The following is a 22,799-nucleotide window of genomic DNA, read 5'->3' as shown; positions in this document are numbered from 1 at the left end:
TGAGATCGGTAACTCATGATGGTTTTTCTGACCAGGAGCCAGCTGGCATGGGCTAGTCTCGCAAAAAGCTGGGAACACAGCAAGCATGGAGCTCGCACTTCGCAAAGAGCAGTGTCAATGAACAGCAGCATTGGAAGGCAATGGGGCTGAGTCCCCTAAGTCCTTTCAGCGCTTTGGAAAATTCTCTCTCTGCTCTGGTTTATATTCATTGGGGTGAGCCCAGATTGGGTATTTGGGATCTGGTGAAGACCTTGGCTTACACAAGTGGAATACTGCCACTGGAATAGGATACTCAGCTGGCATTTTACTAGAGCGCTACAACTCCACCTGCGAGCAGAGGCAAACAATCAAATCTGCTCATACACAGAAGAGTTTTGTTCCTCGTAAAGGAAAAAGCAGCATTTTCCCAGGTCTTCGCTTTCAAGAGCTCCAAAATTCTGCAGAGACTAAAAAGAAATGGCTAGAGGCAGGCACAGGAAGAGGTTTCCCTGCAGATCTCTGCCACTGCCCCGCAGACCTAATCTGCAGCATCCGTCAGACTGTGCCCACCCAAGAACTCGTCTGAGACAGGACCATTGACTGGCCAAAGGTTTGGGGATGCAAACAGTTGCCCACTGGAGACTTCTACAGGCTGAGAATTCCAAACTCAATTCACATTCAACCCAGTCCAGTTGGGAACTCAAGTCTCCAGAAGATGAAGCCCCGTCTCCTCTCTGTACCCTCTCCTTGGATTCGCCGGCACGGTCTGCATACTTACTGTGTGGTTGAAAGTGATGGTGTGGGGCATTCCAGTCTGGGTATAGTGGGTTTCAGTGTAGCCTGGTGCAAAGAGGTGCCTACCAATAGCAAGGAAAAGACAAAAAAAAGACTTTTCTTTAGACTTGGCACATTATTATTGAATCATCTCTGCTGGGATATCTGACAATCACAGTGCAAGAAGGGCCTGATCCAGCTCCCATTTAAATCAATGGAAACACTCCCATTAACTGCAGTGGGTGCTGGGTTGGGTCCTAAGGCATTTAGTGTGGGAGTTCTTTGTTATGAGTCTCATAGACTTCAAGGCCAGAAGGGACCATTAGGATCATCTAGTCTGATCTCCTGCATGTTGCAGGCCACAGAACATCACCCACCCACTGCTGTAATAGACCCCTAATCTCTGGCCGAGTTACTGACATCCTCAATTCATGATTTAAAGACTTCAAGTTACAGAGAATCCACCATTTACACTAAACCTGCAAGTGACCCATGCACCATGCTGCAGAGGAAGGCAAAAAAAACCCAAAACCCAGGGTCTCTGCCAATCTGATTTGGGGGAAATTTCCTTCCCAGCCCCCAATATGATGATCAGTTAAACCCTGAGCGTGTGGGCAAGGCCCACCAGCCAGATCCCGGGGAAAGAATTCTTTATAGTAACTCAGAGCCCCCCCATCTCGTGTCCCATCACTGGCCATTGGGGATATTTGCTGCTAGCAGTCACAGATGGGCTACATGCCATTGTAGGCAGTCCAGCATTTCATCCCCTCCATAAACTTATCAAGCTGAGTCTTGAAGCCAGTTACATTTTTCGCCCCCACTGCTCCCCTGGGGAGGCTGTTCCAGAACCTCACTCCTCGGCGGGTTAGAAACTGTCTAATTTCAAGCCTAAACTTGTTGATGGCCAGTTTATCTCCATTTGTTCTTGTGCCCACATTGGCGACTAACTTAAATAACTCCTCTCCCTCCCTAGTGTTTATCCCTTTGATGTATTTATAGAGAGGAATCATCTCCCCCCAGCCTTGTTTGGTTAGGTTAAACAGGCTATAACAAACACACAATAAAACTGAACACAGTGAAAAAACCCATGGCCAGTGGAAGATGAGCCTTTTGGGGCGAGTCAGTACGGAGCTTTTCTCTGATACACATTCCACATTCTGCCATGTAACATTTACCTCTAACGCAGCCCTTTCCATCTGCCAAGCCCTCCACTAACACACTTTCAGAAACAAGAGAGGGGCTAATGGCTTGCACACAACATCAATGCAATCAGAGCATCTGCGAGACCAATATTATATGTCCCCTCTCCCTACCCAGAGGGAACTTGAATGGGGAGAGGCACAGAAATTCAAAGGTTAATGGCCATTGACGCAACTTCATTCAGATCATTTTGTCTCATGAAATACACTCATATGTGTAAGTGCCCAGCTAGTCATCTTCCTAAGTGCTCCTTCAGACCATTTATTAAATGAAATCAGAACAAAGGAAAGCATGCCTGTGAATCCCAAACTCGGCCACTGAATGGTTCCCCGCTATGTAGCACTGTGCCCACACGGCCAGGTCCCCCACTGCCACCACTGTATTTTGGTTCATTCAGAAATCCTGCCTCCAGTTTCAACAAACTCGAATGGTAACATTTTTAAAAAATGAAATAAATAAATAAAACGGCAAAGAGTAAAAAAAGCTGATGCACCCGCCAGGCTCCCATGGGACACGGAACAGCACTAATCATAATTTCCTGTACAATGATGATTTCCAGAGACTTGGAGATGCAATATGAAGAAAACCACAAGATTTCACTTGAGGTTTTTAGTCCCTCTACAGGACAGGGACTGCATGTTCTTATGTGTTTGAGCAGTGCCCAGACCAATGGGTTCACTGATCCTCTGGTACTATTGGCACATAGATTCAAAGATTTTAAGCCCAGAAAGGAATGTTTGATCATCTAATCTGACCTGGCCATAGAATTTAAGAACATAAAACCATAGGACTGGAAGGGACCTCCTGGTTTGAGTCCAGCCACAGGCTCCTCTGTTCGTGCAAGTAATTTCATCCAGTTACTCCCATACTGAGCCCAATAACTTGTGTTTGGCTAAAAAATCTCTCCAGAAATTCATCCAGTCTTCAGCCAACGACACCAAGAGATGGAAAACCAATCATCATCGTCTCCAATGAGAATGGGGTTTGTGCCCCGTGTGTTTTGACACTAGGCCATAAAAGATGTGATCCAAATACATCTTGGTTGAAGCCTGGGCCTATTCAGATTCAGGGTTTGGGTTCAGTCCAACATGCATTCTGGGGGAGGTGGACCAGCTGTGAAGTCTGGATCCAGCTTGAGCTACAAATTTTCCCCAGGGTTGTGGGCTGTCCATGGCTGAGTGCTGTTATAAGCCCATCTCTGCTCCTATTACAATGTAATGGCCCAAGAATAGATTCAGATGGTGCCATTTTACAGCTCGCCAAACCTTCTCTGTCATAGGAACAAGGCAAAGTTCGGCACCCTATTTAGGACCTGACCCTGTGCTCCTTATACAGGCAAAATTCCCCCTGAGTTCAACAAGGAGCCTGGGATCCTGGGAAAGGCAAAGCAAGCTGGATTGCTCTCAGCACTTCACTAGTAAGCACTTGGATTGGGTGCCAGGGGCAATGCTGCTGTGACGCCGTCTCCTCGTCCGCTTTCGCCCAGATGGCTGAGTTTGCAAAATTAGGAAATAAGACTGGCTCGTGAATGGCAAAACTGAGAAAGTCACAACCCGTCTCTATCTCGGCAGCAGCAGAACAGGGCAGATCCCGACAAAAACCAGCCAGCCCATCTCTAAAAGACTGTAAAACGATCTTGTAAAGTGACCGACCGCAGATATTTACAAAGCACGCCTTGCTGTACTATCGACTGTCTAGGCATCACACTTGGCATCACGCGAGGATTCCGTAGTTGGGGACTGTGATATTCAGCCTCTGTGCCAGCTCCTACTCTGTGCCAGCTGCTCCTCACAAGGGGTTGTTACATTCCAGGCAGCGGATTTCTTAAAGTGCAAGGTAGGGTGGGCAGAATGTGCTTGTGCCCTTTTTATGCTTTATAAAGAAGGCCTGATGGGTTGTGGGTTCCACCCTCCCCCAAGTAACAAAATGTAAATGGTTATTTCTTTAAATGGCTTGTTTTTTGACAGGATGCACACAGGTCTTGTCGCTCCTAGAAGACTCTACGCTTAGAGAATTAGCAGGTTTAGGACATCAGAGATACCAAGAAAGTTAAACCTGACTGATTGAATAAAAATCCCTTCCCCTTTCAGAGTGTTTGAAATTCTCTTTCTTGCCCTATATTTAACTCAAATCCTTGTGCGAAAAGCTCGGTCTGGCTTGGTTAAGGATTCAGCCCCGAACCCCTTTAGTTAAGGGATGGAAAGACCCAATCCACCTCTCTGTGTCATCCAAGAAGTGCTCCAGAAAAAACAGGAAAGACCAGAATTCCCAATATTCCTAAGGGGAAAAACAAGCAAAATAAATAAATAAATAAACTCCAAACTTTTCTAGGGGGAGAATAAACCCTGTCAAGTCATCTTTGCAAATCACAAAGAAGGGATTTTTTTATTCCCCCTTTGGAGGTTGCCTCTAGGCGATGTGACCACTCTCTCCCCAGCAGGCAGCACACTGAGACTTCCATGTAGGTTGCATTTGCCTGAGCTAAATGTAAACAGCGCTCTCAACAATGACTTGCAAGTGTCCCATCTCCTGAGACACCCCTTTTTCCCTCGTCAGGCTGCAGTGGAAAATGTTCTTTCGTGCCATAGACAAGACTGCTGCTTGCCTCCATGCAGATAATGATTCTTTTCAAGACAGGGAGAAGTAGAAGTCATGTTTGGCAGCATTCGTTTGAGCCCAATTGATGTCTGGAATACGACTGCTTTTATCTCTGCTCTCAAACTTCATTGTAGCCCAGCAAAGCTCATGTGGCTTCTTTCTGATGTGCCAATGCTCATCACTGGATACCTCATTATTGCCCCAGCCTTTGGTTGTGTTGGTATCAGCTATTTCATATCTGTAAACAGCACAGAATCACAGAAACACCATGCTACGGAAAAACGTCTCCTGCCTATCCTAGCTTGCTCAGCGTGAATCTGCAAGAAACGAATGTTTCATCACCAAATTGCATTAACTTCCAGGAAATTGCTTCGAGCAATGTGTTTATGAGAGGCTCTGGATTGTGTGACAGTCTCTGCTGAGAACCTATGGGGCAGATCCTCAACTGGTGTAAATCAGTGTTGCTCCGCTAAAGTCAGGAGGCAGGATCAGGCTCCTAGCCAGCAGATCTTACATCAGCAAGGCTCTGGCCTTCATTGCCCACTTTTCAAACATGCTTTCTCTGCCGCTGTGCAGTTGCTTTGTGTCAAACTGACAGCCCTAAAGCTGGCATCACTGTCCCAGAGGCAATCGCCCCACTGCAAGGTGGGGTAAGGCCAGCCAGCACAGGCGCGGCCAAGCTCTTTCTCCCCCTCCGCTGATAGCGTGTCAGGAAAAACAGGGCATGGGTGGAGGAAAGGGTCCATGGGGCTGGGAGTAACCCTCTCCCATGCTGATTCCTGGCCATGGTTTCAGGTACTGGGGCGATCTAAGGCATGTCTAAGTTAGAGTAGTCCTCAGGCTGCTCTAACCAGCAGAGAGACTGGCTCACAGCACCCACACTCATCCCTCCCGGACCTGCACACATCAGCGGCACCCCTGAGCATCCGACTTCCCTGTGCTGAAGCTGGGAGGCTGGCTGGAAATAGGCTGCTGCTGCCAGTTTTCATTGAACGGACATCCTGGGGAGCCAGGTCAGCTCTGAGCAAGGCAGCCAAATGAGCGAAGGCCTGGCCTGCTGCCACAATGTACAGATGTCTTAAAGACGCTGTTCTGCTGAAGACCGGCTTGGAGTGATCTTAGCCCAGTGCAGCTCTGTCAACGATGTCATTGTTTTAAACAAAGGGCCCATCTTAATGCCACCGAGCTGCTGCATGAACGGGCCTGCGGGGAAGGCCTGGTGTCCTAACGCAGGGGTGTCTCTGGTTTGCTGTCTCAGACACAGCGACAGGGCAGGTCAAGTATTCAGTGAATGAGGCTGACGGCATTTTGCGGGAGAAGGCAGCATTATGTAACGGAGATGGGGCACGGGATGCAGGGAGACCCTGCTGGGAGGCTGGTTCCTGGGGTTCCCTGGAGAGTGCTGCCTGCAGCCCAGTCAGCTAAACAGAACAGGGAGGGAATCAGAGGAAAGACAGGGGATGAAAGACCCCCTTCCCTCTTCCTTTTCCTGTCAGATCGCCAAGGAACAGCAGAAAGCAAGATAAATGAATTGCAAATAGATGGCAGGGAAGGAGGCCCCGGGAAGCCCCTAACTGCCCCTGGAGTCAACACTTGGCAGCACTGGGGTTGAGATAAGACCAGGGCTAGATAAGGGCTGAATAAAACATACGGTGGGAGATTTTCCAAGTCGCCTAGGAAGTTTAGAGGCACGGTCACATTAATTTAAATGGGAATTGGGGTCCAACCCCTAAGTGGCTTTGGAAAAATCTTTGCCAGGGTTTCCACAATAAATTGGTCTTCCGGTGTCTTAGAGCCAGTAAAATATTTACAACAAGCATAATCGACTAGCACAGTCCTGTGCTGTGCTGGGAGCCTTCAATGACCAATTATCTCAGAAATGCTCAGAAATGATATACTCAGAGGTCTTCAACTGAGTTTGGCTGGGCTCCAGTGGACATTCATGGTTGTCCTTTGAGACGGGCGGTTCTTCTAATGAACTCAGTGGAGCTAACAGCTCGGTTGAGGATTGTGATACAATGCCGTCAGTCTGGATGGGTAGATGCCATTTTTTAAATAAATACAAATATCTTGGATGCGTGAACACAATTTTTCAAAAACCAAAAACCAACAGGCCACAGATCTCTTGTGGGAAATGTCAGCTGTTTTCATTTTGGTCTAGAGACCGACCATGGAGAGTCTATAACCAGATTGAGAGCTCTGAATTTTTTCCATCCCCCTCTCTTCGCAAATAATAATAAATCTGCCCAAACTGATTGCCAAGAACATTTTGGGGTGGGAGAGATTCATTTCCCTGTCAGGCTTTCTACATCAGATTTGTCTGCATTTGGGGGCTATTCCTCCTTTCACAGAGTAGAGCTACTCCATTGACTGCAGCAGAATCACACTGGTGTACCAGAGGAGACTTTGACTCCTCTTCTCCGGACACTTTGCTAAAATCCCCTGACAGAGTTTATTGTGAGAAAGTCAGCTGACCCTTCCCTCTAACATCCAGCCTGGTAGTAATAATTGTCAGGGCTGCTTTTCAACAGCCAACTGCAACTGGAGAGGAAAACAAGTAAGCCCTTATGTAAAACCTGACACATTTTCAAATAGAATCATAGAATATCAGGGTTGGAAGGGACCTCAGGAGGTCATCTAGTCCAACTCCCTGCTCAAAGCAGGACCAATCTCCAGCTAAATCATCCCAGCCAGGGCTTTGTCAAGCCTCACCTTAAAAACTTCTAAGGAAGGAGATTCTACCACCTCCCTAGGTAACCCATTCCACTGCTTCACCACCCTCCTAGTGAAAACGTTTTTCCTAATATCCAACCTAAACCTCCCCCACTGCAACTTGAGACCATTGCTCCTTGTTCTGTCATCTGGTACCACTGAGAACAGTCTAGATCCATCCTCTTTGGAACCCCCTTTCAGGTAGTTGAAAGCAGCTATCAAATCCCCCCTCATTCTTCTCTTCTGCAGACTAAACAATCCCAGTTCCCTCAGCCTCTCCTCATAAGTCATGTGCTCCAGCCTCCTAATCATTTTTGTTGCCCTCCACTGGACTCTTTCCAATTTTTCCACGTCTTTCTTGTAGTGTGGGGCCCAAAACTGGACACAGTACTCCAGATGAGGCCTCACCAATGCCGAATAGAGGGGAATGATCATGTCCCACGATCTGCTGGCAATGCCCCTACTTATACAGCCCAAAATGCCGTTAGCCTTCTTGGCAACAAGGGCACACTGTTGACTCATATCCAGCTTCTCGTCCACTGTAACCCCTAGGTCCTTTTCTGCAGAACTGTTGCCTAGCCATTTGGTCCCTAGTCTGTAGCAGTGCATGGGATTCTTCCATCCTAAGTGTAGGACTCTGCACTTGTCCTTGTTGAACCTCATCAGGTTCCTTTTGGCCCAGTCCTCTAATTTGTCTAGGTCTCTCTGTATCCTATCCCTACCCTCCAGCGTATCTACCACTCCTCCCAGTTTAGTGTCATCTGCAAACTTGCTGAGAGTACAGTCCACGCCATCCTCGAGATCATTAATGAAGATATTGAACAAAACCGGCCCCAGGACCGACCCTTGGGGCACTCCACTTGATAGCTGGAATCCAAGGCTCTTTGCTGGTGCTGGTGACTCACATGCACATGAAGCCTGGAACCAGCACATCTCACTTTCTCAATGCCCTTTCCTTGGGTAACGAGAACACGTTTATTGTCTGGCAAAATAGGCTTGGAAGGGGAGGCGACTCTCCAGCGCTGAAGGTAAAATGCAGCTGCCTGTTTCAGAGTATTGAAAAGACTCCTCTCAGCCAGGTCAGTGACATCTGGGGTGTAAGAGCCATGCAATTAAGTCATGGCTGCAGCGCAAAGTCAGCAACACGTCCTGCTGCACTTAGCAATGGATAATGCAAACATACAAAGAGGAAGAGGAAAGGAAATGGATTTCCTGGCTGGGAAGTCATGCAATCACTGCAGCCAGGGAACAGATAATTTAGAGGGGTATGTTTCTCTCTCTCCTCCCCCGCATTACAAAGAAATCACTAACCAGCCCAAAAGAAAGAAGAGGAGGAAGAGCAGCTGCATGTCTCCAGGTGCCAACTCCATTTTCCTAATGGTAAAAAAGCCCTTCATGAGCCCAGCCGAGCAGGTCAAATGCTTCCTGCCCCTTGCCTCCATCGCACCGCCCCTCCCATCCCTTCCCCCACTGCAGGAAGCTATTAGATACAGATAGTGTGTGGACACTGTGTGGAAGATCTGGAATATCCTTCCTGCTGGGAGGTGGACAAACCCCTTTTGGTCAGCAGTCACTGAAACAAGTACCGTAGCGGCAGGAAATGACAACCAACCAGTGACCCCCAGCTTCTTTATCTGACAGCTCAGAGCATCAGATACAGGGCTCCCTTGTTATTTCAGACACGGAAATGGTACCGTTTAGAGGTGGAATGTTTTTGCTTCTGAGGTAAAAGAGTCTAAAATTAGATCTCTCTGTTGGGCTGGGAGCCTGTGAACTCTGTCTATGCTAGGAGAGTAACTGCTCTGAGCCACGCACTGTACATTTTAGCTTCCATTGCATGGAACTGGCCTTGCACGTGGTTACAAATGTCCTTTCGGGGCCTGATGCCGTTCCCCTCATTCAAACAAGATGCCTCCTGAGGTCAGCGAGAGCTTTGTCTGCGTTAGGAATACGTGATCCAACCCGCTGTTCCCAGCATTATGCTGTATCCACACTACAGCCAACCAGGGGGGCAGGACGGGGCAGCCGATCTGACAGAAAGGTACAAGGATAAAGCTACCAAGGGTCTGAAAGGCACTTCAGAGCTGCCATATGCTATTGTGACTGACTCTCTTCATGGCTCAGAGGGACTCAAGCATTCCTGGCTGGCTACTCTCCTGGCAGCTTCTTCCCAGCAGCTGCAGGCTGATGTGTGGTGAGGAAGGGCAGGACCCATCACTGATGGTCCTCAGCTTAGGTGGACATCTAGGCACCAATCAACCCCCTGCAGTGTCTGGCAGCCCCTTCGCCTCCCTGTCCTTTCTGCCTGCTGGGTGCCCACTGTTGCAGTTTTCAGGTAACTGTGGCTGTCCCAGATCCTCTCCCTTGCCTGGGAGACTGTCATAGGATGGCCTCTGGGTGCAGCCCCACCAGTGCTCTCCAGGTGCCAACTCCAGTCATCCTTTCCTGGTGGGAGAGGGCTTCAAATCTCACTGTTCATACCACATTACCCCATCACGGCCGCCCTCCTGTGGCCAATCTCTGCAGCACAGGCACAACCCACCTCAACTTCCCTTCAAAGGAATATCATCTCTCCCTCAGGGACTAATTCAACCTCGTTGACTCATAGAAAGTAGCACAGTCCACAGGTCCTCCCACAACCTCAAAGTCAGACCAGATGACAATGCAGAAGCTTGTTGATTCCATTCAAGGGTCACCTTTCCCAGTTTGCCCACCCAAGAGTCGTTAACCAGTCCCAGGGCCCCACTCCCCAGGCTTTTTTCGTTAGAGTTCCAAGATCCACGTCTCTCCCTTGAGTCTTCTCCTGGAGCTCCCAGTCAGGTCCCCAGGGAGAGGGCTCCTGTAGCAGGGTGGTTACCCCACTCCTGCCCTGAAGGGCTTAAAACAGCCCAGGAGAGGGCGGTGGCAGGAAAAGAAGCCTGGGCTGATTGGGGAAAGCAGGCTCAGCTGTGGCCATGCCCCAATCAGGCCCAGCTGGCCCCTATAAGAGGCTGTGAGCCAGAAGCCCAGACAGTCTCTCTCTGCGTTCAGAGGGAGAAGGGCCTGGCTGCAGGGAGCTTAACCAGGTATCTGGAGTGGAGCAGGGCTGGGAAAGGAGCTGGGAGCTCCGGCCTAGGAAAGCCCCAGGCTGCAGGCCTGACTATAGGCCGAATAGGTTCAGGGTTGCAACGGGGCAGCGCCCGGGTAGCCAGAGGCAGCATGTCCGAACCCCTTTGCCTGTGATGAGCAGCTTATACTGCAGTCTGCCCCAGGGAATGGGGGCTAGATGGAGACTGGGCAGTAGCCAAGACTGAGGCGAAGTGGGGATAGTGGGTGGGGGTTCCCCAGGGAAGGGGAGACCCAGAACTGTGGGGGGACTGCCAGGGGGCAGCACCCAGTTAAAGGGGCCCTGGGGGGGGCACAGGGACCAGCAGTGGTAGCAGATCACCGGCCTGCAGAGGGCGCTCCTGGGTCGAATAGCTAATTCCCGGAGACGACCAGCAGGAGGTGCCGCAGAGTGAGGCCTGCACATTTACAGCTCCCCACAGTGCTTCACTCCCCCAGGCCCCTTTGCCCATCACTCCTACCCCTGATCAGGGGAATCTTGCTCCAGGACAAACCCTTGGTTCTGGGGCTCCTTCCATAGCCTCCATTCAGGTTTTCTGCCAGAGGGCTTTCTGCAGCATTCCACTTCCAACCCTCCCAGCCTGTATGTCCTACCCCTGCTCATCAAGAGTCCAGAGCCAACGCCTTGCTTCTGGGTCCACCTTGCATTGACCAAGCTCGTTCCTCCCTTCATGCCTTGGGGCCTTTGCTCAAGCCTTTCTGCAACTGGGCAGGGGTCCCCAGCTCTAGCCAGTCCGTCCATGTGTCGTCCCCCCACCCCCCGCCAACAGCTTCCATCAGAACTTGTCAATAGAAGCTCATGGCTGCAGCTCTGTCCCGCAGGCTATTCTCGGCTCCTTCTGTCTCTCCTCTGTTCTCAGGCAGCTGTTACCTGCCCCTTCCTGCCCTTTCTGCTCAGGTGCCTCCTCTTAAGCACAACTGGGAGGCAGGTGAACTATTAAAGGGGACAGTCACCCTGTGACAGAGACTCTCTGGAAACAGGACAGGGAGGAGTGTTTTTCTCCCTTACAGCTTTTCCTGTTGCCAGGTGGGGAAACAAATTAGTCTCAGATTTGTACAACAGAAGTATCAGCTGTTCTCCCTGATAGAGAGGAGCCTCATGTGACGCAGACCTGCAAGATGACACATTCATAGGCTCCAAGGTCAGAAGAGACCATTGTGATCAACATTCGTAGCTCCTCCACTGCACCTCCAGTACACCCCTCTCTTCAGCTCAAAGCTGGTTCTTATTAAACACAAGTCCCTTTAAAAAAAACTCTGTTTTCATCCAAGGTTTAGAATGCAGATTCTTCCATTCCTAAGCCACAGCCAAATGTATGATTGCTCTTATAGGCATCTCTCCATATATTTCTCTCTCCATGCAGTCTTGGACTTTCCAATCCTGCAGCTGCAAGACTTGAGCATTTCCATGACTTATTAAAAAAAAAGAATTAAATGGCACTAAGGGATATTCTCTTGCTATTGCTCAGATTTTATATGCTATGACCTAGCTTCCTCTGGAATGAAATCATGGTTCTGCCTTTTCCATACTACAACAACAACAAAATGGTGTTATTAGTTTCTAACGCATGAAGCCTATACTCATGTGTATGGAGTCCACAGTCAGATAGGTGCTGAGTTTATTACAAAGTAAATAATAATGTAGCATGTTAACGGGAACAGATGCAATATCCCCTGGTTTACATCTCCTGGGGATAAGCACAATATGCTCTTCATAAATGTGAAATCAAGGACATGACTTGAACATTTCTGCCATGCAACACAACCATTGCATTCAAAACCAACAGCTCTGTCCTAGGCACGCGCCAGAGATGAGAGGAGGCTTCATTCATTAATGCTTGCAAAGGGCTGGAGATTCTCAGATGGAAAGTGTCTTATTAGAGCATCCACAACATTCCTGAGGTCCCCACTTCTTCTGCCTCCTTCATCATTCTTTCTTCGCTGCCCTTGAATTCCCCTATAACTCATTGAAATGACTTTGAAAGTGACATGCAAATAACGGCTCTATTCTCAAACACTTCTCAGCTGCTCATTGAGCCAGTATCCCAACAGCTATCCCTTAAATGTATGTCTTGTTGCCTGTTCTCCTCTGGGTCTCGGCTTCTGTCTCTGAATATAAGCCTGAGCCTTCACTCCGTGCCCAGGAAAATCTCTTCTGAAGTCAGTGTTAAAGATGATTTCATATCCTCTGTATTTTCTATGCACTGTGTTTTTATAAGATCTGTTCAAATAGTAGGACTTCATAATGCTGTCTGTGTTTATTAATCCTGGTAAGCCAGCATGCTCCCTGATGGAAGGGTATGTATGTGTAGCTTGCTGAATGAAAGCCTTACCTCAGGAAGTAAACACAATAGCAAATGGTGTGTGATCCTCATTCTGTTTACTAACACGTGCCGAGTGCCAGACCTCTGATGGAAATAGCACAGCACAGTTCCCAGGAGGCACCTGGAGGTTATGTCATCATACGCTGAATTAACCTGTTGCTTGGATTTCTGACAGGACTCTGCTTTTGCCAAATTCTCCTAGACTGTGAATAAATTCACCTCTACAATACTGCCAAGCACAAATGCTGCAGTAGGTTTAAGACCTGACAGTGAAAGGAAATAGACCCCAATGGTTGTGTCCTATCTACAGTAGCAGTTAGATAATTTACAGCATTGCTTCAGAGCTCTCTACTGCTCACAGTTGCTACACCGTTCATGTTGCTTCTGTAGACAGGACTTAGCTAGGAATGGCAGTAGAGTTTGGTCCCCTCTCTATGCTTTGGTACTTTCAAAGCCCAAAGACGTAGATAGGTGGAATATTTATAACATTTTCTGTTAGCACAAGTGCAGAATTGGCTCTGCAGCGTCGTCAATGCTGGCAGCTTATCCTTAGGCTACAGCCTTTCACAGAAAACCCTTCCCAGAATCTACTTTCATCTGATTTCAGGTACTGCCTTACACTATGGCAAGAGAAGCTGGGCTCCCATCCAAACTATCCTGCAAATCAGTTATGTTTGTATGTCACCATAAACACTAATTACAGTTGTATATCCATATTGCAGCTTTCCTTGCACTCTTAGGGAAGGAGAAGAGTGATTCTAGGTTTGACTGGTCAGGGATGTCTTCACTATATACTTAAATATGGTAGGTAGTATTATTCCAGGGTATAAATACATTAGTGGGTACTAGGAGAAAAAACACTCAACTGGAACTCATGTAAATCTGACACAGAAAGAAATCCAGCATCAATGGATTAAGATTGGCAAGGGCCAGCTATATAAGAAAAGTCTTGGCTGCTCTTGCACCATTAGAATCTAATCCACTTGCCATCAAAGGATCTGGTATAAAAAGTAGCAAAGAATCTACATCCAAACTCCAGTAGCAAAATCATCATGCCTACGTATATCCACTGGTAGCTTCATTTGGATACAGTATTCTTCTTCGCTTCCTATCCCAAACCATGTACGTACTGTTCCTGTGTGCTGCCAACCAGCTGCTATGTTCTATCCCAGAGGTGGCTGAATTTCTGTAGTCAGTGCAAGTGAAAACATTTCTTTAGGATGAGCGGCATTAGAGAAATATAAGTTTCAGTGTCATTTCTCCTGAGAGATCTGGAGTGGAATCCCTTATGAGTAACATAACATACAAAATCCACATTAGAGCTTTTTACTGATTAAAAAAAACATTGAGCCATTTGGTGAACAATCCAGCTCACTAACATCAGGCAAAGCGTAACAGGAAATAATTGTCTAGTTAACAGGGTACTAACTGTTACATGGCATGGGTTTATATACTGTGGGACAGATTGCCAGCTGGCATACATTGACAGAGCTCCACAGAAGTCACTCTACCAGCTAAAGGTCAGACCCAGAGCACTCTTATCATGCACAAGAGTGGCACACCTTTCCCTCACTCAGAGTATGTCTAAACCACAGTGGCACACTACGGCGCGGCAGCTGCAGCATAGACATTTCCTACATTGACAAAAGGGGATGGTCAATTGATATAGTTAATCCACAGTGAGGCTGAACGAAGAATTTTTCCATGACTCTAACTGTGTCTACAGTGGGGGCTTAGGTCAACCCAACTATGTCGCACAGGGCCTGACATTTTTCACAGCCCTGAGCAATGTCGCTAGGTCAGTCTAAGCTTTAGGTTTCAACCAGCCCTTAGGGTGTGATCCAAACTTCAGTGAAGCCAATAGAAAGAGCCCCGCCGGGCTCTGGATCAGCTCCTTATTCATCACCTTCGGGAGCAGACTGCACAGGGCATACAATGGACAAGCACACTTACTCATTCTTCTCAACATCCAGGATGAGTTCTCTCCCCTCGACTGTCAGCTTGACTTCGGCTTTGAATGGGTGCTACATGCAACAGAGAAACTGCCCATTACACATACAGAGTGATGATGGGGAATACCTAAGTGTTCATCAACACGGCAATTACTTTGTCTGCAAGTGCAAACCTCCCCTTATCCCACCCTGCAGCAGTGAGCACGTCTCCCACCCTAGCTGTGCCTAGTAATGCTCAAGAGGAACGATGTGTTATTACTTCTTTGGAAATATGGACAGGTCCATGCCTTGGAGCCCAGGGAATGCTTGGTGACTGGAAAAACATCCTAGCAGAGCTGTGTTTACACTATTTCTTAGCAGGTGGCACTAAAACCAAACTGATATCTCCTACCTGACCCACTCAGAGACACATTTATTTTAATGGTGAAATATAACCAGCATCCGTGAGGATCTATTTTCACAGCACCCTACGAGAATTTGGTCCCCAAATCCCACTGGGGATTATGATGCCTAATCCCCATGACCTCCTTTGAAAAATCCCAGCCCTGCTTTGAATGGTAGCTCTAGTACTGGGCCCTGTCTACAATGAAATTTGAAACTGTGATAGCAACTTATTAGAGAACGCAAGGACTTTGTTTAATAACACTGTTTTGCAAGCCATTTCAGAATAGAGCCTGAAGCAGCTGTTCTCAAACTGAGGCCCATGGACTTCTTGTGGCTCACGGAGTCCTGCTTCATGGCCTGCAAAATTAAACCCAAGCAGTGGGGAATTGGGTTGCTGGGAGGCGGTGCTGGTCCAGGAAAGACGCTTTCTTCTACAAAGTGAAGTGTTGGAGAACCACTGGTTTATAGCATGCACAATTTGTATAAAGTCTCCTGCCCAGAAAAACTATTCAATATATTCTGAAACTGCAGCCCTGCTGGTCTACAACGTATGCTAGACACTCTATAGTCTACCTTTCTAGGATGTACTCAGAGACATGGTTCTCTATGAAGGTCCTAATATCATTTCAAATGTCAATATAGACAAGTCCAAAGATCTGGGGTACTTCTATATTTACAGTATACGGATATATAGCTGTATACAGGTAGGGCAAGTTATCTGTATCCCTAGCTTTAAATAAATGGTAGGGCTGGAAGAAGACAAACTGGAGGTGTGCACTGTGCACAGGTGAGGCGTATACACCTGCTAGACTGGATGCATTACCTGAAAAGTGTTCCCAGTACTCACTACATTATAATTATTTTCATTATTAGGCAGATACAATTAAAACACAAGGGGGGAGGGGGAGAGAGATCAAGGATATAAACTACAACCAAACACCTCATTACTAGATGTGTCTGCTATTACTGACTTATTTTTTAGTACAGTATTTTATTTTTATACTAATTCACATAAAGGAACATGGGGCCATTCAGCGCAGAAACAGAAACAAGTTTTAAATGACCACAGAGCTGATAAAAATTAGCTGCTTCTTAGCAGGAGTGGTCTGAAACGTAAAATGTAAGTTGACTCAGTACAACCGAGAATATTAAAAGATTTTCTCAGGACAATTGAGGATATTACAAGATTTTCTATTAAGGGAAGTTGCCTCTTAAGGAGGCACGAAAGGCTGCTCTTACGATTAGAATTGTAAGATAAGGAATTAAGAAATAAGAGCGTCAGGTTATTTCCTCATCTGCTTTACTCAATATGCAAGGGGATTTCACACCACAGAAATCAAGTGAAACTATAAGAGTATTCTAAAGACTTGCTTGGCTGAAGCATTCTGTCAGCCAATGTGTGTGTTCAGATCCCTTTGTGTGAATCCCAATTCTAGTGTCAATTATAAAAATTTCCTTTCCTATCCATGCGGTAGGTCTTCACTCTGATATTCTGGTCTTCTGCTAATCCTGTGCTTATTGAAGTCAATGGGAGTCTTTCCTTGGCTTCCATGAATCAGGCCCATAGATATTATATCCAGCAGACAACATTGGTTTGTAATTGCAAAGGGCCAAAATCTGGTTTCACTGGATTCGAGCTGCAAGTAAGGTGACCAGATGTCCCAATTTTATAGGGACAGTCCCGATATTTGGGGCTTTTTTTTTATATTGGCTCCTATTACCCCCCACCCCGATTTTTCACACTTGCTGTCTGGTCACCCTAGGTGCAGGTGCTCAGCCCTGGTCTATTGTTGAGCTGCGAAATGAGACACAATACAAACATAGGCAGCTTTGACTGTAGCTCAGAGCCTTTTGTGTCACTGAATCTCTCCATACAGTTGATGCTGACAAGATTTTCCCTGCCCCTCCCATCCCGTTTTGTTTTTAGGGTCCTGTTAACAGTTGGACCTGAAATATACTAGCTGTAACTGCTTGTGCTTGCTTGTTGCTAGCAGGGTTCTTAACTCCAATGAGAATTTGCCTGAATAAACGTTGATGAAGGACCTTAGGATCTGACAGATTTGTCGAAGGGTAAGTGCTGGTCAGATGCCCGTGTGCTTTTTGTGGGCAGGTCTTTGATTAAGAATAACCAAATACCTCCACAATACATTAAGAACATAAGAATGGCCAGAATGGGTCAGACCAATGATGCATGTAGCCAAGCAGCTGGTCTTCCAACAATTCCGGGTGCTTCAGAGATAATGAACAGAACAGGGCAGTGATCTATCCTCTGTCATCCAGTCCCTGCTTCCGGCAGTCAGAGGTTTAGGGACACCCAGAGGACAGGGTAGTGTCCCTGATCATCTTGGCTAATAGCCATCGATGGACCTATCCTTCATCAACTTATCTAATTCTTTTTTGAACCCTGTTATAGTCTTGGCCTTCGCAACATCCTCTGGCAAAGAGTTTCACAGGTTGACTGTGCATTGTGTGAAGCAATACTTCCTTTTGTTTGTTTTAAACTTGCCGCCTATTCATTTCAGTGGGGGAGCCCTGGTTCTTGCATCATTGCAATGATGTTATTGAGTGGGAGAATGTTCGGCCTGATCCTGAGAGCAAGTTACCTACCACAGCTCCTGTTCATCACATTACACTATAAAAGCTTCCCAGAAGTTTTCATAGTATTGAGTGATTCATACCCTGGATACACCAAGGCTGTAACTGCTTATATCGTTAAAAAGAGCCAAAGGATAGTGGTGAAGGTTCCTCTCCCTGGCTATTTGCCATTTGCATTTGACTTTGCGCTGTAGTTTTGGTTAGAGTGGTTATTAAACTTCTCTTCATGGGAACCAGTGTGTGTGTGTGTGTGCTGAGAGGAAGAAGGATGGTTTTGTGGCTAATGCACAGGACTGGGACTCAGGAGATCATGCTCTACCACAGACTGCCTGTGTGACCTTAGTCAAGTCACTGAACCCTTACCTCATGGGGTTACTGGGAGGCAAAACCCATCCTGAAAACCATCACTCATGTGAGCAGCCTTTATTCCTGAGAGGACTCCCTGTGATATCCACGGGACACTCACCTAGGGGTGCAGCATTCAGGCCCTGACTGGGAATGGACCATTCCCCTTAGATCTGAACATGGAGAGGACCATCCTTGTGGAGATGCAGAGGAAGCAGGTGAACCTCCTTCCATTATCCTCCTCTGCCTTGTACCTATGGAGACCTGTCTGAGGCTCCAGGAGAGGGCCGGGGCATGTTTCTCATCCTCCCTGGCACCCAAGGGCAACTCCACTGAGGAGGCGACACAGCCTCAACCTGCATTACCCTTTCCATGGCCCTCACTCTTTGCAACAGGGTCCTCTTCATGGAACGTCCTGAGATTTGCTGCTGGCAAAATAACCCTGTTAGTGCGATTCTAATGGAGCTGCCCTTCCAGACACTTTGGGAGCCTGCAGAGAGCAGGTGTGGAGGCACAGGGCCTTCATGGATGGATTCCAATGGATCCACAGGGATCTAACAGATCACTGGGTGTTGGAGCTGGATGCAGCTTCTTCCATGAGGGAAAACCTGCCTTCCCACATTTGACTAAGATTTGGAGCAAACTCCCAAGGAGACCAGCACTGAGTTATCCTGCCTCTGGGCTTCCCTCCTTAATGTTTTTGCCACTGGAGGCCACGGACAGCCTATTATTTTTATCATTGATGGGTGTGTTAAATGGCTGCTGGGCTCTTCCCCTGAGGCAGCTGCATTTCAGTGGCGAGTAAGCAATCTTAATACATAGTCTAAAGGGATCCTTCATAATGGACAGTGATATAGCAGTTATTTGTTATTATTGCTCTGCAAGCCAAAGCCAGGGTACAGACTAGGCTCTGTCTCCAAACCTGGAACACACATCCGCCACAATCGCAGGGCAAGTCTGCCTCCGTATTCTGCCCAGCAGTGGCTCTCTGGAGGTCGGATTCCAGCTTGGAGCTGAGATACTGTGCACAGAGAGCAGTGCTTTATCGCACGCCATTGGGTCAGGGGATCTTACCGGCAGGTCATCCTTAGCCCCTCTCTGTAGTGCTCCCCTATGGCACCATATGCCAAGCAGGTGCATTGCAGCCTATGAGTTTTGGGGAGAGTTCAGATCACGGCAAACAGCTCCCCTCTATGCTGATGCATTTTTTGATATGTTCCTATAGCCTGCATGTGCCTCCAGTGACCGGGATTTGGCCTGAAGAATTTAAGAGACATCACCAGATCCAGTCAGCCATTTCGCATCTTGGGAGAGAATCGTTGGAAAAAAAAAATGTAAGAGCACCTTTCCTGTCAACATGGTCATATGACATACCTTCACACTGATCGGGGGGCTTCCTGTGGCTTTCCAGTGCAGCGTTATTTCCTCCTGGTACAGCTGTGGGCCAACAGTGTTGCTTTCTCCTGGGGAGCACAGACAGTTGCTCAGAATCAAAACTCCACTGCATTTAGGATTTAATCCTGCCCCATCAGAGATAACAGGAGTTTTGCCCTTGACTTAATGGAACAAGGTCAGATCCTTCAAAAGACAGCATATAAACAGCAAAAAGCAAGAACTGTTTGAATTATTTGACCACTAATGTCTCTACATACATTTAAGTACATTGTTTAATATTAGCAGCAGCAAAGATTTTCCTTATAATTTTTTACATCTACATTTCGGAAAGTACAGACATATACAAGCACAGGCATTGATCCAGCAAAGCACTTAAGCATGTGCTTAAATTTAAGCACACGGGCTATCTGATTGATTTAGATGAGGCCGCTCCTATGTTTAAAAACATGTGCTGTGCTGGATTGCAGGCTATGTGCTCAGCTCCTCGCTGGATCAGGCCTGTAGTAAATATACAAACCATGGATAAGTTCAGCTGGACAGAGCAATAATTGTTGAAGAGGATTTTTAAATAGGAGTTTTAAAAGGCACATTAATTGCTGGAACAAAGATGGGGAAACTCCCTGAAGCACTTAAATAATTCTCTTAGTTTGAAACTAACAGGCATGGCCAGGGGCGGCTCTACCGTTTTGGCTGCCCCAAGCAGTCATGCGCAGGCGGTGCCCCGGAGCCGCGGGAGCAACGGACCTCCCGCGGGCATGACTGCAGAGGGTCCACTGGTCCCGCGTGGCTCGGCTGGACCCCCCGGGGGTGTAGACGGTTCGCGGATCCCGCGGCTCCGCTTGAGCTGCCGGAGTGATGCCTGCGGGAGGTCCAGCCAAGCCGCGGGACGAGTGTCCCCTCCGCAGTCATGCCTGCGGCAGGTCCGGTCGTCCCGGGGCTCCGGTGGACCTCCCGCAGGCATGACTGCGGCAGGTCCGCCAGCCCAGCCTGCCGCCCCCCCCGGCGGCAGGGGACGAGCCGGCAGCGGCAGGATGGGCTGGGGCCCCAGCCTTTTGCCGCCCCCTAGATTTGGCCGCCCTAGGCACCAGCTTGTTTTGCTGGTGCCTAGAGCCGCCCCTGGGCATGGCTGAGGTGTCCAACGACCACATAGCAATGCCCAATGATGCTTTCCCCTTTAAAGCAGATCTGTCTATTCTTTCCCCTGAGGTAATATCTTTCATTGAACCAATTTCCGTTGGTGAAAGAGACAAACCTTTGTGCTCCACAGACCTCTTCTTCAGGTCTGGGAAAGAGAACGGGGAAAGAAGTTCTCATCGAGTTCTGGAGGGCACCCGTTCTCTTTAGCTACTCGTCCAGACCCCTTCCAGGCGATTTGTATCATGGAATGCTGCCCCAAGTAGAGGGAGATGAAATACATAATTTGCCATCTCTGTCTTTCCTGCATTTGACTCGGGTGTAAAAACCCCTGGTGTCAAAGCCTTCACAAGACACAGAGGGTAATGCACTGGGGACAGTGACAGCAAGTGGAAGAGGGAAGAGAATCTTATTCTAATAGCCAGCTTGAAAATGGGCTGAATTCAGTCAGCCCCCAACCCACCAATCCAAGATTTAGGACCCTGTGATTAACCACCAGTTAAAAATGCGCCTGGGTTTAATGAGACAAGGTGGGTGAGGGACTATCTGTTGCCGAAAGAAACACGCTTGGAGCGGCACAGATCTCTGCCTCCCGGCTAATGTCAATCCCAGCCTGCTGACCTGCAGTTAGGGCTGTCGCCCATCCAAGGCTATCATTGCTTTCCCGCTGAGCTGGGTTTTTGCAGCTGGGAGTGTGTTGCAGCCAGAGACAGGAACCTCTGCCATTCCATGCCGCTAGAAATCCCCAGGGACAAGACATTGCTTATGACCAGGTATCCCCCAAACCCCACAAATAACAGGGTTTGCTAAAGGTGCAGCCTGCAATGCGTATTCTCTGGGCGTTCTTGCTGATTTGCTAAGACGCTGGCTGTGCTCTCCTCGCTGCTAAACCTTCTGTGCAGATGGAAGGCGTGGAAGATACAACAGAACAAACAAAAAAAAGGGGGGGAAGGGAGGTACAGCATCATGGCCAGGAGCCGGGGTTCGAATAAAGCCCCCCAAGTTCACCCGACCCAGCCGGCCCCTGGCTCTGGGTTCCCACAGCTCGGATGGTCCCATTGCCCTGGCATCGTCCCCCGCGGACTCACCTCTCCAGCCTGCTGGCTCCAGGGCGGGCAGCAGCAGCAGCAGCAGCAGGAAGGGAGCCGGGGAGCCCCCGGCTGGCCCCGCAGCCCCAGGCATGGCTCCGCCGGGCGGCTGGCACCACCGGGGGCCGGCAGAGGCTCCCCGCGAAGGCTCGCTCGGCGGCTCGCTGCAGGCTCGGATTCCGCCCGGCGGCAGGCGTCTCTCCCCACGCACAGCCCCGGGCCAGCCCCCGAGTCCGCCCAGCGGGGGCGTCCCTCTGCGAGCCAGATGTGCCGGAGATGTCGGGGACAAGCCGGTCAGCTGCGCACCCAGCCCCGGCACTGCCTGCACATTGCGAGCGCTCAGAGCGGCCCCGAAAACCTCCCACAGGCGAAGCATGCGCGCAAAGGGAGCCGGGGTTGTCTTCCCGAGTCTGCAGGCAGCCTGAACCAATGGCTGGGCGCTGCTAAGGCTCTGGCTCATCATCTCAGCTAAGCGTTAGCTCTGATGCCTAATGCTAGCGGTTTAAATGGCAGCACCACGAATTCTTTCCTTTCAAGGAAACATTCTGCTAATGCATTTACCCGCAATCCCCAAAGCCCCAGCTGTCCCCCACCTCCAGCCTCCTGCCCATCTGCTCCCCCATTGGAGTTATAGGCTGGCAATCCAAAAATCTAGACCGCACTGAAAACGTAGGCACAGGGCAAACCAAATAGAATTTACAGACAGCAGCAGGGGGCCTGTACGGAGTGTTTCTAGCCATTTTCATAGTTGATCTCCTCAGTCCCTCCATAGTTGAAGGTTTGTCTCCAAAGAGACATTCTAAGTCCCTCACCTCCTGGTGAGTGCATTGCCATCAGAATGAGCGGAGCCAGGCAGAAGTTTAGAGAGAGAGAGAGAAACACTGAGGTAAGGAACAGGAAGGACACCTCTGAACTGGAGTACTTCTCTGCTGCCCCCTCTCTGTCCCTAGCACAGCTGGCGGGCAATGGGCTGTGGCTAGGACATCCCTAACTGCTGCAATGCCCCTCTCAGGGGCATGACCAGCCAATGCAACATGGAGCAGCCCTCTCCCACCTCTGCAGCAGCAAGTCCACCTTGGGATGGATCCCACAAGGGCTGCACCTGAGGTGCAGAGGTTCTTGGGCAGGGCCAGTGGGATGTAAGCATTATCTCTGTGTTTATCTGATTATCTCTGACATATGCATAACTATAACAGGGTTCAAAAAATAACTAG

General features: G+C 48.6%; 1 protein-coding gene across 4 annotated transcripts in view; it reads right to left on the bottom strand.

The window, feature by feature from the left end:
- The window catches only part of ADAM19 (ADAM metallopeptidase domain 19), a 54,279-nt gene extending 32,426 nt beyond the window's left edge, over nucleotides 1-21,853 (bottom strand). For 2 of the 4 annotated variants that reach the window (XM_039484988.1, XM_039484989.1), the window contains exons 1-4: nucleotides 21,586-21,853; nucleotides 19,343-19,431; nucleotides 14,646-14,716; nucleotides 758-836 (exon numbers count right to left, since the gene is read on the bottom strand). In XM_039484988.1, the coding sequence (XP_039340922.1) occupies nucleotides 758-836; nucleotides 14,646-14,716; nucleotides 19,343-19,431; nucleotides 21,586-21,679 (333 nt within the window). In that variant the 5' untranslated portion in view covers nucleotides 21,680-21,853. Of the gene's footprint in view, nucleotides 1-757; nucleotides 837-14,645; nucleotides 14,717-19,342; nucleotides 19,432-21,585 lie in introns of those variants that run through there. The other 2 variants (XM_039484987.1, XM_039484990.1) reach the window with 2 other exon arrangements.
- Between the last annotated feature and the right edge of the window lie 946 nt (nucleotides 21,854-22,799).

The sequence above is a fragment of the Mauremys reevesii genome, linkage group 8 (assembly GCF_016161935.1).
Source record: "Mauremys reevesii isolate NIE-2019 linkage group 8, ASM1616193v1, whole genome shotgun sequence".
Lineage (NCBI taxonomy): Eukaryota > Metazoa > Chordata > Testudines > Geoemydidae > Mauremys > Mauremys reevesii.
Note: the sequence above shows the minus strand (reverse complement) of the source record. Positions and strands in the feature narration are given on the sequence as shown.